Genomic DNA, 19,113 nt, shown 5'->3' with positions numbered 1-19,113 from the left:
CTTTCAGCACTGTAAACATTCAGCGTTTATATGCTACAAACTTTGTCATCATCGCATAAGTTGGTGGACTATGTTTGCATTTAGTGACCCTCACTGTTCATCATCGCTAGCTTCACCTGATGCACGTTAGTCATCACTTTAACGCAATGCATGTTGTCAATGAATTCTAGAGAGATGAATGTTGTTGATTTTAATAAATAGCCTATCATGTTTTAGTTACAGTGTCTTTTTGCAAGTTAAGATACAGCAGGGAGAGGTAGAATTGGAGAAACGAGTGTCTAAACTAATCCATTTAAAGTGAGCGCAATTACGAATTGTTGACGTTTAATCCCGTTAGTTGTGTGCTTCAGATATTATGATTTGTGTTTGTTTCCCATAGGCTAAACAAAGCTAATCTAAAGGAGTCTGCCTGAAACAAAACGTCCTCCAGTTGTGTCCAGATTTATTTTCAGGTGACATGTATCTAGCTTACAATTGATCATGGCCTGATAGGCTACCGCTACATAATACCACGAAATGGTCAGGAAACCTCACTAACTTCAGAAAAACATTTTAACTCAAGTTTCCGTTTTTAAAGGGACAGCTACCTAACCTCACATGGCTAATATAGTGTAGGCTATGACTTAAATTAGCCTACCTAAAGTTAAACGTTTTTGGCGAATTAACCTTCTAATAATACTTAATTATGTACAAAATGCACATATGCAATAGAAAACACATAGTGGGCCTATTTGTATTAGGTTATCTGACAGTGGAGACACATGCACACGCACACACACACACACACACACACACACACACACACACACACACACACACACACACACACACACACACACACACACAATAGAGCCCTCTGTTTCTCATGCAGTCTGGCTCACTGGGAGACGGTTGTCATGGACACTGATTGATGATCCTCCTCTCTCCTCTGTCCTGCAGGTGGGATGAATCGGGGAAGAGAAGAGAGTTGAAAAAATAGTTTCAAACTGGATGGGATCTGTGACGCAGAAGCTCATGACATGAGGGTGGGATCTCACACACATACACACACACACACACACACCATCAGCACACAGGAAACAGCCTCTTCCTGAGGGGACCACACACATAACCACACACACACACACACACACACACACACCAGCAGCACACACACACACACACACACACACACACACACACACCAGCAGCACACATGAAACAACCTCTTCCTGAGTGGAGCTCAGCAGTGAGATGAATGGAGAAGGAGGCGTGTCCTGATCAGCCAGAGATGATTGACAGCATGCAGCATGGACTCCACACACAGAGGAGGACCAGTCACTCTCCAACATGTGCACAGATGGACATTGTGTGTGTGTGTGTGTGTGTGTGTGTGTGTGTGTGTGTGTGTGAGTGAATGGCGGATGGCAGGAGAGTCAGTGGTGTAGGAGCCAAATGGAGTTTTGAGTTTAAAGTTGATTTCTAATCTTTGATGGTATTAGCTAGTGAAAGTGAGTGAACAAGTGAACAAGCTGTTGTTTTTTACAGTGTAAGTTTATACGTCCTCCCTCACTCCTCGGGCCTCGATCCTCACTGATCTACATCAAGAATGATGGGCGGCAACAACGATAGTCTATCCCTTTGTCTATCTTTCTTTATGTAGATCAGTGAGGATCGAGGCCCGAGGAGCGAGGGAGGACGTATAAACTTTACATGAGAGGCACCCATAGTCAACGCCATATTGAACACTGGAGCCACTCGGCTCTGACCATGCGCAAAGTTCCAAAGCTGGAAATGACGCATGGACCAACATTGATCTTTATTGGACATTCTGTAAAAAGAGAGTCATCCTCCAGTTCAGAGGGTGGCGATAATGCACATAACTGCTTGCCGCGTAATGCTCGGGAACGCACACCTGAGTCCGAGTGGAGTCCTGCACTGAGTAATGATTGGCTGTAGCCGCCGGATAGGTACCCGTCCACCAACATGTACGTGCATGAGAGCTTGTGCCCAACATTGATTTTTGTGCACTGAACTGGTTCTAAATGCTCCATGCAGCGCCATACTTGAAAATGCTGTATGCTAACATGCCGAAGCTAATCTACACGACCTTGACCCCCTGGTTCAAACAGTCAGTCTGAGCCCACAGTGCAGTGTTATAGTGCCATCTAGTGGTCAACAGGAGAACATGCCCTGAGAGGAGACTATAGCAGCAGTTACATTGAGGCTTGTTTGGATGAGAGGTGAATGTCATCAAATCAAAGTGGTTTGTTCACTCTTCCTGGGGCCTATTTCACAAAACCAGAGTAAGTAGATCCAAGATAAGTGACGACACACGCGGTTGACCAAGCCTGGTCAAAGTAAACATGCAAAACACGTTTCACTAATGCTGAGCGCAGATGAGTTGAGGCGGCTAGATCAAGCCAGGTGTAAGTTATTCGGTATGTGTGCGCGTTCTCGTTTCTCCCCCAAATAACTCACGGTTGGAATAAAAAAGACGCGAAAAATAGCGTCTTGCACACAAAGTGAACAACCGCTTTTGATATAGACTAACAACGAGGTAAAGTTGTACTTTTTTGGATGGGAATCATGATTATTTCTGTTACATAGCGGGAGTAGGTGTGGCAGACCAAGTGAATGCAAATGTACGTATGCACCCACGTGTGAGAGCTTCCTTGTCTCGGCACGCAACGTCATTAAGAAAGCGCTTTGCCATCGCAAAGATGCACACAGTATGACTATATATATCTTAATTTGTCGAATTAGTTGAAAACACCTTTGAAAAATGTCCCCTCCACTTCCAATAAACTACTAGGCTATTCATCAAACGTCCGTCAAAAAATAAGCAAACAACGAGTATGTTATTAATTATAAGGCCACCATAATTTAAATAACATCCATATGGTATTAGGCAGACATTCTGCTGTGTTTTGCGAGTAAATGCAAGTAGCAAATAATATATAAATGGAATACAGCTCTTTGAAAAAATCGCATGGAGGTCTGATTTGAATGACAGCTAGCAGAACCAATCAGATAATGTAATTACCATTAGAATTAACTTAGCTTGGCTGTTAGCCTGGTCGGGAGCAGGCTAGCTTCCAAGTATAAATTCCCATGGTAACTTATATGGGCAATTCCATATGTGACCTTCCACGGCGAAATCAGTCACAATGTCCAAATTTTCAAAATCAAAGTTATTACGTTTTCAGGAAGGGGCATAATCAACCTTCAAAACGATACCTATATCTAATGAATTGAACGTCATATTACTGAAATATAAACATTCAAAGGAGTTGAGTTCATCCTGTCATGCCAATAGAAAAACGGAGAAATCTGCCTTTGAAGTTAACCGTCGGCTCAACACTCACGAACGCTTTGTAAGGTCGCCGCTATTACAAGATTTACGGTACTTGTATCAACGACACAGCACGCGGATGGCTTGGTGGTTGTCGATGAGTGCATTTGCCGTAAAGCGGCAAAAAACGAGACGCCTCTAACTTCCTGCTTCCTCTAACTTTCTCACCTCAACAAACTCACGTTTTTAGACTACAAAAGGTCAGTTTTTCGGCGAAATGTATTCACGGCCGTACAGTGTAGACCTCCCACTGTTTCAAAACACTTACAAAAAAAAATCCACGATTTTAGCACAAGTGACATAAATGGCCATTTTTCTCAGAAACGCCTGTTGCGACAAGCGACTGGTTTTGCCGTGGAACGTCACATATCAGTTGGAACAGGTCCGACACCATGGTCCTCAGTTTTTCCTGATTTTTGGTGCACATGTTCTTCCATGTCTCATTAGAAGAAAACCAACATTTCAGCTTGTTATCTTGTTTGGTTTCTGAGATATGGCTCTTCAAATGTGGATAGACGCATCCTAAAAAAAGGCTGAAAATACCTGTATTTAATGAGCACCACTTTTTTTTAAACCCCTCTCCTCTCTTAAGGCTACCATATTATTTTCTAAAAATTTGAACACTGGGGCAGTACCCTGTGTTGTTGTCCAAAATCACAAAGGAATTACAGTCCTTCCCACCATTGGAGACTTATTCATCGAAACAAACCCATATTTTTTTTGAAAGCAATGAAAAAAAAAAACTGTTTTTGTTCTCTTATGGTCATGAATGGCTAGCACTCACAGTTTTAAAACTCTACATATATATAGTCCATGAGTAAGAGAACATGTTGACAAAAAATTGAGAATGTTAGTTTTCGTATTTCGAGGCTATGAGCCTTCAAAATTGGCCAAAATGGCGTTTTTTCCTAAAAATGCCACTTTTATTGCCTTTTTCCAAGGACAAGATGAAATGCAAATCCAACATTTATTTTTTTCTGCAATAGTGTGGCACTTTGTAGATCATGTGAATGTGGTAGATCCAACCTGTCCATTTTAATATCCCCACAGCACATGTCTGAAGCTAGAAAAAATGAAAAAATGTCTTGGCTGAAGGAGGTGTTGGTTTGATTTGTATGAACCTCTTAGAAGGACAATATGGGGTGTAAACCCATTTTGTCTTTTTGAGGGATCAGCATGCCATCCTGTAAGCAGGATAAAAATCTTATATCCCATTTTTACTCTTTATTGATCCCTTAGAATATGTCCAAAAGTTGTCATAAATGAAAAAAGGCGACTAAATTGAGGGGCTTAAATGGCCAAGTGGATCAAGTCACACAAGGCTAAAAATGAAATATAAGACAGAAGAGATACTGAGGGAGAACACTGTGAAATGTATAACCCCTGCTATGATGGCCTTTGAACCCACCGTCCTTAACTGAGGTTCATTCTTATTAAACAAATTTCTTCTGCATGAAGCATATTGTCTCCTGGTTGCTGTTGGAGTTACCGTTGGATGCAACATGCATTGTGATTTGTTCTAATGGTATCCCTGGAGGCCTGGACAATTAACCCGAGATCCACTTAGATAAACATAACCCTAGGACCAGTGAAAATCCTACACTTTTTGGTCATCCATATCCATCCATAAGTTAAACCCTGAGGGGGGATTTTTTTATGTCACACAAAGTGGGTACCAATCAACTCCAAATGGTCTGAAACATACTCCTACACAATATCTCAAACCATGATTTTGGCCTCAACACTTAAGCAAATTTCAGTTTTTTGTTTTTTCCCATTCGTTTCAATGGGAAATATTTTTTTGCGAACAACTCTTGAACAGAAGGTCGTAGACTCAATCTGATTTGCTCCATCAGACATAATTCGACCATGAGGATCAAGCAAGAAGTGAATGTTTATTTCTATGACCTTCCGTTCTCTAGATATAGCCTTTTTAAAGTTTATTTCCTGTTTTAAACCAACTTCCGGTTATCACAGGATATTAGGGACACAGTGGGTTCAAAGGCCATCGTAACAGGGTTAAACATTTCACAGTGTTCTCCCTCAGTATCTCATCTGTCTTATATTACATTTGTAGCCTTGTGTGACTTGATCCACTTGGCTATTTAAGCCCCTCAATTTAGTTGCCTTTTTCATTTTTGACAACTTTTGGACAAATTTTAAGGGATCACTAAAGAGTAAAAATGGGATACAAAATTTTTATCCTATTTACAAGATGGCATTCTGATCCCTCAAACAGAAAAAAATGGGTTTACACCCCATATTGTCCTTCTAAGAGGTTCATACAAATCAAACCAACACCTCCTTCAGCCAAGACTATTTTTCATTTTTTCTAACTTCAGACATGTGCTGTGGGGATATTAAAATGGACAGGTTGGATCTACCACATTCACATGATCTACAAAGTGCCACACTGTTGCAGAAAAAAAGAAATGTTGGATTTGCATTTCATCTTGTCCTTGGAAAAAGGCAATAAAAGTGACATTTTTAGGAAAAAACGCCATTTTGGCCAACTTTGAAGGCTCATAGCCTCGAAATACGAAAACTAACATTCTCAATTTTTTGTCAACATGTTCTCTTTCTCATGGACTATATATATGTAGAGTTTTAAAACTGTGAGTGCTAGCCATTCATGACCATAACAGAACAAAAACAGTTTTTTTCCCACTGCTTTCAAAACAAATATGTGTTTGTTTCAATGAATAAGTCTCCAATGGTGGGAAGGACTGTAAATCCTTTATGATTTTGGACAACAACACAGGGTACTGCCCCAGTGTTCAAATTTTTAGAAAATAATATGGTAGCCTTAAGAGAGGAGAGGGGTTTAAAAAAAAGTGGTGCTCATTAAATACAGGAATTTTCAGCCTTTTTTTAGGACGTGTCTAACCACGTTTGAAAAGCCATATCTCAGAAACTAAACAAGATAACAAGCTAAAATTTTGGTTTTCTTCTAATGAGACATGGAGGAACATTTGGACCAAAAAACAGGAAAAACTGAGGACCATGGTGTCGGACCTGTTCCAACTGATATGGAATTGCCCATATGTGATCTCTTCTGTGAAACCAAGTCAAGGCTATGTTCATCCAGGATAACCCAGTAAGCCTGTCTAAATCCCCTATCTTGGTTTTGTGAAATACCCCCCTGGTCTTCTGTCCAAGTGTCTTTGAGCACGACACTGAGGTGAACAGAACTAGATACAAATATGACACATGTCCATTTGTTTTGTTCTGCAGCAGGAACTCTGTTAACTCCAGCAATACTGACCCCAAGGAGTCATATACCGTAAGAGTCCATGTGGAGCACTGTTAACCCTGCAGTACTGACCCCAAGGAGTCATATACCGTAAGAGTCCATGTGGACCACTGTTAACCCTGCAGTACTGACCCCAAGGAGTCATATACCGTAAGTGGTCATGTGGAGCACTGTTAACCCCAGCAGTACTGACCCCAAGGAGTCATATACCGTAAGAGTCTGTGTAGAGCACTGTTAACCCTGCAGTACTGACCCCAAGGAGTCATATACCGTAAGAGTCCATGTGAAGCACTGTTAACCCTGCAGTACTGACCCCAAGGAGTCATATACCGTAAGTGGTCATGTGGAGCACTGTTAACCCCAGCAGTACTGACCCCAAGGAGTCATATACCGTAAGAGTCTGTGTAGAGCACTGTTAACCCTGCAGTACTGACCCCAAGGAGTCATATACCGTAAGAGTCCATGTGAAGCACTGTTAACCCTGCAGTACTGACCCCAAGGAGTCATATACCGTAAGTGGTCATGTGGAGCACTGTTAACCCCAGCAGTACTGACCCCAAGGAGTCATATACCGTAAGAGTCTGTGTAGAGCACTGTTAACCCTGCAGTACTGACCCCAAGGAGTCATATACCGTAAGAGTCCATGTGGACCACTGTTAACCCTGCAGTACTGACCCCAAGGAGTCATATACCGTAAGAGTCCATGTGGACCACTGTTAACCCTGCAGTACTGACCCCAAGGAGTCATATACCGTAAGAGTCCATGTGGAGCACTGTTAAACCACTGTTAACCCCAGCAGTACTGACCCCTAGGAGTCATATACCCTAAGAGTCCATGTGGACCACTGTTAACCCCAGCAGTACTGACCCCTAGGAGTCATATACCCTAAGAGTCCATGTGGACCACTGTTAACCCCAGCAGTACTGACCCCAAGGAGTCATATACTGTAAGAGTCCTGTGGAGCACTGTTAACCCTGCAGTACTGACCCCAAGGAGTCATATACCGTAAGAGTCCATGTGGACCACTGTTAACCCTGCAGTACTGACCCCAAGGAGTCGTTTACATCTATATTGTTTGGTTGAAGTTTTCATCTAAACCTGAAATAAACACGTCATTCAAACCTGAATGCCTGAAGAGTCTCTCTGGAGACAAACTCACATCTGCCCTCATTCATCTACCTGCAGGCAACAGTATGGAAATATGATCTTATTTATTATCCAACTGCAACACTGGTAGTCAATCCATGCCATGACCAACTACAGAAAAAAAGAGAACGTTTTAAAAGGGAAATGGTATAGAAAAAAATAAAACAAAGATGAATATATAAGTTCATCACATCTTTCCAGAATTTTTATTTTGACATTTTAAAGTCAAACACATTTTATTTACATATTTTGAGTCAGAAAAACAACATGTTTTATAGTTCTGTGTAAACACATACATAAACACTAACACTAAACAATAATAAAAAAAATAAAAAGATAAAAGAAATCAGCAAATAACTACACTTTAGGAGAACAGAATACAGTACATCATATACAGTGGGAGAACATGCATTTGATACCATGCTAAAGTTGCCTAAATAGAGGAATATAAATTCATCATTTGACAATTGATCTTAATTAGGCTGGGTGAACCCTGCCTGAACTTCCGTGGAATTTGAATTTCGCCCGGCAGCTCAGGCTGGATACCAGCAGACCTATTTTCGCTGTTTACTGCCAGAATCTTTGGCTCCAATTAGGCCGCGTTCAGACTGCAGACGAATCTGATTCAAATCTGATTCCTTCTCATATCCGATTTTTAGGGCTGACTGTTCACACTGCCTTTAGCAAGTGTCCAAATCGGATATGGCTCTGTTCAGACTGGGTCACATTAGTAACAGATCTGACAGGTTGCTGTAGCAACGAAAACAAACATTTCTGCCATCAGGAAATACTTGCTAATTTGGTGTGATTAAACATAGAACAATACAACTAGGTGAGTGTTCATTGAATGCATGCATACGTGTGCGCATTTGCGCGACAGAAACCGAAACGAATTAGTGGCAAGCTCCGCTTCAAACTGTTGGAAGGCTATTTAATTATTTAACAGCATTTAATAGAACAATGTGGATTCTTGCAACTTCCATAGAAACAGAGCAGAGACTGTATAATGCTCTATTTAGCATTGAGTATTGTTAAGTCACGTTTAAAATAACATGGTCAAAAGACATAGCCGTAACGTGGCTCCACAACTCGAAATAGGTGGGCGGTAGTCACGTCGCGGACAGTCAAATCCGATCTGAGTGTTGGGAGCTGTTCAGACTGAGACGCATCTGTCCATATCCGATACGAATGCGATATGAAACTACCTCCCGGATGTGGTTTGCAACCGTTTCGCAAAAATCGGATTTCATGTGACCTGTCACTGTTCAGACTTCAAAAGTGACATCCGATACAAATCTGAATGGGCTAAAAATCGGATTTTGGCTGGCAGTCTGAACGCAGCCTTAGAAACTGCCATACTCTAGTCCTGGCACGCTATTGGCTGGTGACGCGCCGAAAACTAAACTTAAGCGACGCAAAGTACAGTAGAAACAAAGCGCAGCCTCGCCAGACTAATGTTCAATCTTAAAAGATTGAGTTTAGTATGGTGAAAACCAGACTAGATCTTAAAGGTGACCTAGAATGGAAATAATTTTTTTCTTGGTTTTCATGAATTATGAGAGGTTGTGCATAAACAAAGAGCTATCATGAACATGAGGCATGGTTGTGCCCTCCTTCATATGGAAATCTTGAACTTAAAAATAGACACTAAAAAATGGGTGATTCAGCCAAACTGCTTGCCTGTGATGTCAGACATCGCAAAGCCATTGAAGTTCAATTGGGTTGCCAAAGAGGGCGCCATTTAGTCAAATGGACCATTTCAATACCCAGCCTAAATATGTGGTTTTAATTAGTCTTGTAAATTTGCAATTGAGTTTATTTTTTTAAATCAAAGTTGAATGTGTACTATTTTAACAGCAGAGAACACAGTGCAATACTTAATTCATCCATTCTATAGGACCTTTAATGCCTTAATTTAAAAAATGAGTAAAAATCAAACCGCTAAGGACACCAGTTGCTTTGTGATTGAAGAATGTATCGTAAATAAATAAATGTTCTTCCTTAAATGCTAGGGGGAAGGAAGTATTTGACCCCCTATGTAACCCTATGGGAATTTAACACATATGGTTAACATAGGGGCAGGCATATTTTTATTATTAAAGGCCAGCTATTTCATGGATTCAGGATATTATGCATCCTGATAAAGTATCTTTGGCCATTGGAATTAAAATAGCCCCACATCATCACATACCCTTCACCATAGCTAGATATTGGCATGGTGTTTTTTCCAGTTAGCCTATTAGCCTGTTTGATGCTCATTGAGCTCAATGCCAATCAAACAGGGCTCCTGCTGGAGGAGGAGCTCATGTGATCTGGCACAGGGACACTGAGGAGCCAGTCCAAAACCCTGGACAGAGGGGCTCAGTGAATGTGGAGTGGAACGTGTGCAGGTGGGTGAGTGTATCAGAGGAGACGCTGTAGAAGGACAAAGTGCCGGCCGGCCAGTCCAGGTGCACCCCTACTCTTCTGGAGCGGGAGGAGGGGGCAGGTATATCAGTCCGTTTATTATTGTGGCTGACAGAGTAACTGTGAGGAGAGCAGCTCAGATTCCAGGACTTGGCATTCTGTCCCATGATGACGTCATCACTCGCCCCTTTCCTCTTGATGCTTTTATAGGCCACGGATATACAAGCTCCAAAACTCCCACTCCACTCAACCTCCCAGTAGCAGTGTCCAGACAGGCCCTCTCTACACAACACCTGAGGCCACCTGCCGTCAAATCTCTCTGGGTGTTCAGGATGCGGCTGCTCCTTACTCACATGTGTCACCTTTCTGTTCCTCTCAGAGAGAGAGAGTTTTCTGTGTGCGGTGTTTGGGTCCAGTGTGAGCTCACAGGCATCTGCACACAAGAGGAAAGAGAACATGAGAACACACACACACACACACACACACACACACACACAGAGAGAGAGAGTTTTCTGTGTGCAGTGTTTGAGTCCAGTGTGAGCTCACAGGCATCTGCTCACAAGAGGAAAGAGAACATGAAAACACACACACACACACACACACACAGAGAGATAGTTTTCTGTCTGCGGTGTTTGAGTCCAGTGTGAGCTCACAGGCATCTGCACACAAGAGGAAAGAGAACATGAGAACACACACACACACACACACACACACACACACACACACACACAGAGAGATAGTTTTCTGTGTGCGGTGTTTGAGTCCAGTGTGAGCTCACGGGCATCTGCACACAAGAGGAAAGAGAACATGAGAACACACACACACACACACACACACACACACACACACACACAGAGATAGTTTTCTGTGTGCGGTGTTTGAGTCCAGTGTGAGCTCACAGGCATCTGCACACAAGAGGGACAACATCCTCAGGAAATGGTGACTAAGGGTGTCACGATTTAGATTTTAAATAATGAAATCGAAATCGATCGAAATTACATCTCGAACTTCAAACTCAAAATTAGAATCGACGACGCAGCCACATACATTAATGAAAAAGATTGAAAATCGAATCGAACCGTGGCATTAAAATCGAAAATTAAATCGAATCGAGGATTTGGAGAATCGTGACACCCCTAGTAGTGACACACACACAAACACACACACACACACACACACACACACAATGTCAACACAAACAAAAGCACACACACAAACATACACCATACCCTGCTAAAACGTGAAAGATCACAAAAACGGAATAAACAATAAAATCTTACATCTCAGCAACTGTGGTCGTGCCCTGCTCCCAGAGGCTTGGTCAGTTCTGTAAAAAGGCAAAATGTCACATCAAACATGCACACGTCAATGACAGCAGTTTTTTTTCAGTTTGCTCCACCTGTGAAATGTAAGTCGATTTATAGTTTTTCTTGATTGCTTCGACGCAGCAGTCAACTCAAATTTGACATTTTCAAAACAGTTAACACACGGGCCGAAATGGTGGCTCTCATGGTCAAAATGACATTTTGTTTGCAAAAGACTCTAACCATAACATTTAAAATATGCACCAAAAGCCATTTTTTGCCTTCAAACAGCACGACTTGCAAACAAGTGTATGAGCTCTTCCAATCAACACAGTGGACAACAAAGTAGAAAACACAGCACTCAGAATCTGTACACTGTAGCCGCTTTCAAACAGACGTGTATTTGCGCAATGTTCACAGACATTTTACAGTAGTTTTTTTGCCGTTGTGCTGTCTGAATGCATATGTCCACATATCTACTATCGTAACTTTTTCTGCTGCCGACCTAGTCATGTTTCCATAATGTTGCCGCCACAGCTGCTATGTGAACGCAATCGCAGAAAAAATCTGCACTTGTCAGTGATGATCAAGGGAAGTATTACGCGTATTTACAGTGCCCGATATCACTGAACAGTTAGCCTACATCTCTCTAACACGCTGCGGATCTGTTTCGACCTCACTCTGACCGTCACTACAGTCTAAAAAGGGATGGTGACGGTCATCCCTCAGTCTCACAGATCCATAGTTACCATCGTAACCTACAGTAATGCAGCAAGGCTACTCGGTGTGAAAACTACACAGCTGTCAGCGCGGCCGCATTTATTAGGCATCATTATCTGCCCAGCGAACTAAAGCCCAATTGACGGAAATTCTACATTAGATGTGAACAACAGGTGGCCGTATACATTGCGCATAAATGCTTCATGTCTGAATGTCCGCTACCGTCAGAAATGCGGTAAACAATTATCCCAAAATGTGTGCAAAACCTGTCCGAAAACGGCTTGTGTCTCTCTCCCTTTCTATCCTGTCCACGCTGGGGTCATTTTGACTGTCCAGTTGGGAGATTGAGGCTTTGTGCTGGCTAGGCCAGGCTTGTTGAACATGAGGACCTTACGGTTTCAATCGGGAATACTGATGATGGGCTAGACCCGAAACGTTTTTGTTTCCCTGTTTTGTGTCTTTGGCTCATTATAATATTTCGGTGTATGTTTTCAATAAAAGTTCTTATAATTCAGCTTTTGTGTGCGACTTCCTTTCTTTCTCTGACCTTACGGTAGGGAAACAGTCTAAGCACCATAAATATGAAAATTGCGAATAACTCCATAAGGCTACGAGAAATGCAGCAGCGCATAATTGCGGATGACACCACGTTCCAAAACAGACGCAATGTGAGCATTTCTGTATCATGTTGTGTACTTGCCTGCAACAGAGTCTGAATGAAACAAATCTACAGAGTCCCTTTTGAAAGAAACAGTGAACATGTAAAACAGCTGCGATATGGCTACTCACTTCAGACCTGCTGACCCTGGTTCACTGCTGAAGATTCTCACCCATGGACCGATCACTCGTGTGTGTGTGTGTGCGCAGAATACCATGTGACTACATACTGACTACTCACTTTAGACCTGATGGAACTGGTCCACTGCTGAATCGGTGCTTCTCACCCAGAGACCGATCACTCGTGTGTGTGTGTGTGTGTGTGTGTGTGCGCAGAATACCATGTGACTACATACTGACTACTCACTTTAGACCTGATGGAACTGGTTCATCACTGCTGAATCGGTGCTTCTCACCCATGGACCGATCACTCGTGTGTGTGTGTGTGTGTGTGTGTGCAGAATACCATGTGACTACATACTGACTACTCACTTTAGACCTGATGGAGCTGGTTCACTGCTGAAGATAGGCTACTCACCCATGGACCGATCACTCGTGTGTGTGTGTGTGTGTGTGTGTGTGTGTGTGTGTGTGTGTGTGTGCAGAATACCATGTGACTACATACTGACTACTCACTTTAGACCTGATGGAGCTGGTTCACTGCTGAAGATAGGCTACTCACCCATGGACCGATCACTCGTGTGTGTGTGTGTGTGTGTGTGTGTGTGTGTGTGTGTGTGTGTGTGTGTGTGTGTGTGTGTGCGCGCAGAATACCATGTGACTACATACTGACTACTCACTTTAGACCTGATGGAACTGGTTCACTGCTGAAGATAGGCTTCTCACCCATGGACCGATCACTTGTGTGTGTGTGTGTGTGTGTGTGTGTGTGTGTGTGCAGAATACCATGTGACTACATACTGACTACTCACTTTAGACCTGATGGAACTGGTTCACTGCTGAAGATAGGCTACTCACCCATGGACCGATCACTTGTGTGTGTGTGTGTGTGTGTGTGTGTGTGTGTGTGTGTGTGTGTGTGCGCAGAATACCATGTGACTACATACTGACTACTCACTTTAGACCTGATGGAGCTGGTCCACTGCTGAATCGGTGCTTCTCCCCCAGAGACAGATCACTCTTCATGGACACACAGCTGGGCGCTGGATATGGAGGCCTGCGAGGCTGTGGTCTGGACACAAGAAACTGATGAACACAAACTCATTCCTCTATGGACATACAGTACATGTACACACACGCATCTACCAGCGTGTGCTGTTATTTTCTACAACACAGACATCTCTACATGATGTCCATCATTTAGGAGACGTTAGGCCTCTGTCTGTCTGTCTGTGTCTGTGTGTGTGTGTGTGTGTGTGTCTGCAAGTGTACACTACTCACAAAAAGTAAAATATGAAAATCACCATTGCATGCTCCTATTTAAGTGTCTTCTTTCATGATATAATACTGTATCTTGAACTTTTTACATTTTCCATAAATTTCACTCAAAAGCTAGACATCTCAAACAATGGTGATTTCCTCATCTCAAACATCTCCAAATGACCTTTTGTGAGTATTATCTGTGAACATGTGAGAACACTGATATAACTTGTTTTCATTAAAAAAAAACCTGATGACTACTCACTTTAGACCTGATGGAACTGGTTCACTGCTGAATTTGGGCCTATCACGCTTGGGTCGATCACTCTTCACGGACACACAGCTGGGCACTGGAACTGGTTCACTGCTGAATTTGGGCGTATCACGCTTGGGTCGATCACTCTTCACGGACACACAGCTGGGCACTGGAACTGGAGGTCTGTGTGTCTGTGGTCTGGGTATGTAAGGACACACAAGAAACGGATGAGCATAAACTCAAAATATAGTTAATTGTTTATATCTGCGGGATTTATTTATATTAAAACACTGAAACTTCACCGTTATAACCCAAAAGACGTGACATACTTAACCGTCACTTTGTACACACAACCCTGAGATGATGAGATGAAAAACACCTTAAAGCCTGTTTAGGATGATGATGAGGGCCAACTTTCTAACAACAACAACATCCAAAAAGTAGGGCTGTTAAAATTAACACGTTAATCGCTACAATTAATTTTGAAAATACATAATGTGTTTTTTAAAAAAAATATTAACACAATTAACACATTTTGTTTACCTAGTCCTGAGTGACACACACACACACACACCCACCTTACTAGGGACAAGTGTTGTGAATTAGCTTCAGCTAAAAAACACTATGATGCATGCATCAGATGACTGTTGAAGTGTCAGTTTTTGTATCTGTCCCTACCTAAATAAACCTTAATAATCACACACACACACACACACAAACGCGCACACACACACACGTACACACACGCCTCCATCAGCAGCCAGCACCACTACACAGCTGTTGCTCTCACTTCAACTCACACACACACACACACACACACACAGTGTCCTCACCTTGGGTTTGAGTATGGGTGCACACACACATACACACACACACTGTGTCCTCACCTTGGGTTTGAGTATGGGTACACACACACACACACACACATTGTCCTCACCTTGGATTTGAGTATGGGTGCACACACACACACACACACACACACAGTCCTCACCTTGGGTTTGAGTATGGGTGTGCACTGCACACACACACACACACACACACAGTGTCCTCACCTTGGGTTTGAGTATGGGTGCACACACACACATACAGTGTCCTCACCTTGGGTTTGAGTATGGGTGCACACACACACACACACACACACACAGTGTCCCCACCTTGGGTTTGAGTATGGGTGCACACACACACATACAGTGTCCTCACCTTGGGTTTGAGTATGGGTGCACACACACACACACACACACACACACACACACACACACACACACAGTGTCCCCACCTTGGGTTTGAGTACGGGTGTGCACACACACTGTGTCCTCACCTTGGGTTTGAGTATGGGTGTGCACACACACACACACACTGTGTCCTCACCTTGGGTTTGAGTACGGGTGTGCACACACACACACACACACACTGTGTCCTCACCTTGGGTTTGAGTATGGGTGCACACACACACACACACACACACACACACACACACACACACACACACACACACACACACACACAGTGTCCTCACCTTGGGTTTGAGTATGGGTGCACACACACACACACACACACACACACTGTGTCCTCACCTTGGGTTTGAGTATGGGTGCGCACACACACACACACACACACACACACACACACACACACACACACTGTGCCCTCACCTTGGGTTTGAGTATGGGTGTACATGGCTGACTGTCTCAAACATGGAGATTCTCTTCTTTACAGACACATGACTGAACTGTGGAGCCTTTTTACTGTCCATTTGTTCTCTGCAAAGGACACACACACACAACCACACACGTACGCACACACACACACACCAAAGCATTTTATTCCACATCCTTATTGTGACATGAGCACAACATGAGCCATGCAACTGAATCTCTATTAGAGATTGTAACTATCAGGTGATGGATCATAAGGTCAGCAGGTTTTTCACAGCATTTTCAAAAGAAGTAGGGAAGAAGCTGATGGACAGTAAAAAGAACAAAAAAGTCCGCACACTAAGGCTCCAATATTATTTCTTTCTTTCTTTTATTCACCACATTGTGACGTTTCGGGCCAACAGCCCTTCCTCAGACATAAGACAGGTATCTAGCAGCCCATACTTAAATACTAATTATACTGATTGAACACCTGACATCACATGATGCAGGTGATTAAAGTGACGAGTGCAAAGTGCTTAAAGTGCTAGTGTGCAAAGAGCCAGTATAAGAAGCTGATGGACCACACAAATCCTACTGTCTCTCTGTGCGTGTGTGTGTGTCTCTACATCTTATATAATTATATACAAATCCAAAGTCCATAAGTAGAGTTATGTATATTAAAGTGGAATGACACAAAAACAAAGTATTGAAAATGCCTACTGAAATGTCTCAAATTCTGTGTGGAAAAACGTTTATAATGACAGCTTCAAGACATTTCCAGTATGACGAAACAAGTCAGTTGCGGTATTCAGGTGTGATTTTGGTCCATTTTGGACCATTGAAGTCGTAAGTCCAAAGTCCATTTAAAGCTACATTGTGTAGTTTTTTGGGTCGATTCTTAGCAAAAACTATTAAGTGTGGAATCTTCCATTCAGAAGACATACGTGCGACTTGTCTGTATGGCAAGAGCCATGTTTCAGCCTCCCTCTTTAGAATACATTAGCCAAGGATTGACATACGTGAACTTCTAGCTCTGCCTTTCACGTTTGCCAGTCAGCTACTGAATGACAGAGTTGTACTCCTGGCCGGGAAAACCGCTAACGTTGAATCACGTGATGATCTCTGACAATTCTTACAGAGATAGAAGACCATGTTAGCATTATATAACGTTAGCACTGATAACTTGCTTGTTGAATATCAATATATATATCAAAATATCAAATCTACAACATTATTCATCTTGAATTTACATATGAGCTATAGATTCACAGACTAAATTACAAAATGCAATTCACATTTACATTTACTTTTCTAAAATAGCCTCATTACGAGGAGTAATACTTGATAAAGTCGTGTATGATATCTTGTAGTGTCAGCTAAAGACATTTTATGGTTTAGCTTCCATCGCTAGTAATTTGTATTTGGAGGGGGAGCTGGTGTCTGTTGCAATATACCATTTCACCACTAGATGGGAACATTTCTCCCAATAATTAACCATAGTCACAGGACCACAGGATGTCTGTAATATAAATGGCCAATTTGCTCAGGATTAAGGCATTTTACCAGAGGTGGAAGGGGGTTAACTCAATTTACGCATTGCTTACACACTTTACCTCCCTCTATCAATGTTACCTCAACCTACCTTCCTGATATCGAAATTCATGCAACATGGCCTGAGTAATGTTTACTCATTAGTCCAGTGTCCTGTTTCAAGTTTATTTGTTAAATGCTCAATTTGTCAAGATCAACTGTAGGCTACAGTCAAATGTTTGTGGTGAGGCTCAAATTATACAGGCTACAGCTGAAAAAATATCACACAAATTGTAAAAATCTCCTTGTCGATTACATTAGTAGCCTATATTTATCATCACCCTGTGCTCTCCTAATCCTATTCAATCCTGGACCATGGTACCCTGTTACAACACTCAAGCTTTTGGGAAAATGTTGGGGTCAGATCCCATGCTGTTGGCCAGCTTTACAGTCATATCTTGCTCTGATAATACAATTCCTGGGTGAGAGCTTCTTCCTGGTTAGCTTACAATCTTTGCGAAGACCTTGCTTTGGTGTTAGAATTTAGACTCTTGTACTTTATAATATTGTAACACTACAGAAAATAATATCAATTCCTTTACAAAGTAAATACACTTACCTTGTGATCACCTGAACCTCGTTAGGTATAGTCATGTTCAGAGTGAACGTTGAGCTCCTGTAACAACCCGTCGTAAAATGTTTTACAGCTTAGATAACTTGAGAGCTAAAGTCCACCTGTCAGTCTTGAGATAATATTTTACAGCTTAGATAACTTGAGAGCTAAAGTCCATCTGTCAGTCTTGATATCAGTTGCTTAAAGACACAGTAACATGGTGTAGGTGCTGACTGAACCTTTAGGTATACCGATCACATTCCCTCTCACCCAAACTCAGTAATCCACACAGACACCACAGATCACTGTATTGAAGGGTATTGGAGGGGAAATGTCACCCCAGACTGGTCTGGAGTCAGTCTCTCACCTCCAGTCAGGGCAGATTAACATACTGTAGACTCCTACATACACACAGTGCAACTGATTTCAGACCTGATCTCATGAATAGAGGGGTGGCATATAGCCTCCCAGATAGCAAAATTCAGTTGAATCAACATTTAAAGGAATATTTTGGTATTTTACACTTTAAGCCCGTTTTCTGTATTGCTTAGCATGAAAACGAGTGTTTGATACCAAAATCTCGACGATTGAGCCTGTCTGTGGAATTTGGCAGCTTTAGAATGGAGCTCTGTATGGCTTTAACATTGCTCGCTTTGTGCATGGTCTATTCTGTCCTTAAAATGGTTACATGTCGGCAGTCCGACATCCCTTTCGTCCGACATGCCGCTATTCAGACATGGTGTTATTCCGACATGCTGCCAATCCGACACATTTTAGTACCCCCATTCCGACAGTTTACAAATCCTATTTTTTTCCACGTCAATTTAACGGACCCTATGAGCCCGACGGACGCAAAGTGCGTCAAAAAACACACCC

The 19,113-nt window shown here is 42.3% G+C and overlaps 1 protein-coding gene across 1 annotated transcript; it reads right to left on the bottom strand.

The window, feature by feature from the left end:
• Nucleotides 1-863: 863 nt before the first annotated feature.
• On the bottom strand, nt 864-10,605 carry LOC134076897 (stonustoxin subunit beta-like). The gene is made up of 2 exons (XM_062532225.1): nt 10,045-10,605; nt 864-933 (listed from the first exon to the last, which is right to left on the bottom strand). Exons 1-2 carry the CDS (start codon nt 10,596-10,598, stop codon nt 864-866), a joined length of 624 nt encoding a protein of 207 aa, XP_062388209.1. The 5' UTR covers nt 10,599-10,605.
• Nucleotides 10,606-19,113: the final 8,508 nt, after the last annotated feature.

This window comes from Sardina pilchardus, chromosome 1, assembly GCF_963854185.1.
Source record: "Sardina pilchardus chromosome 1, fSarPil1.1, whole genome shotgun sequence".
Taxonomy (NCBI): Eukaryota; Metazoa; Chordata; class Actinopteri; order Clupeiformes; family Clupeidae; genus Sardina; species Sardina pilchardus.
The sequence above is the reverse complement of the archived record's forward strand: the minus strand, read 5'-3'. Positions and strand labels throughout refer to the sequence as shown.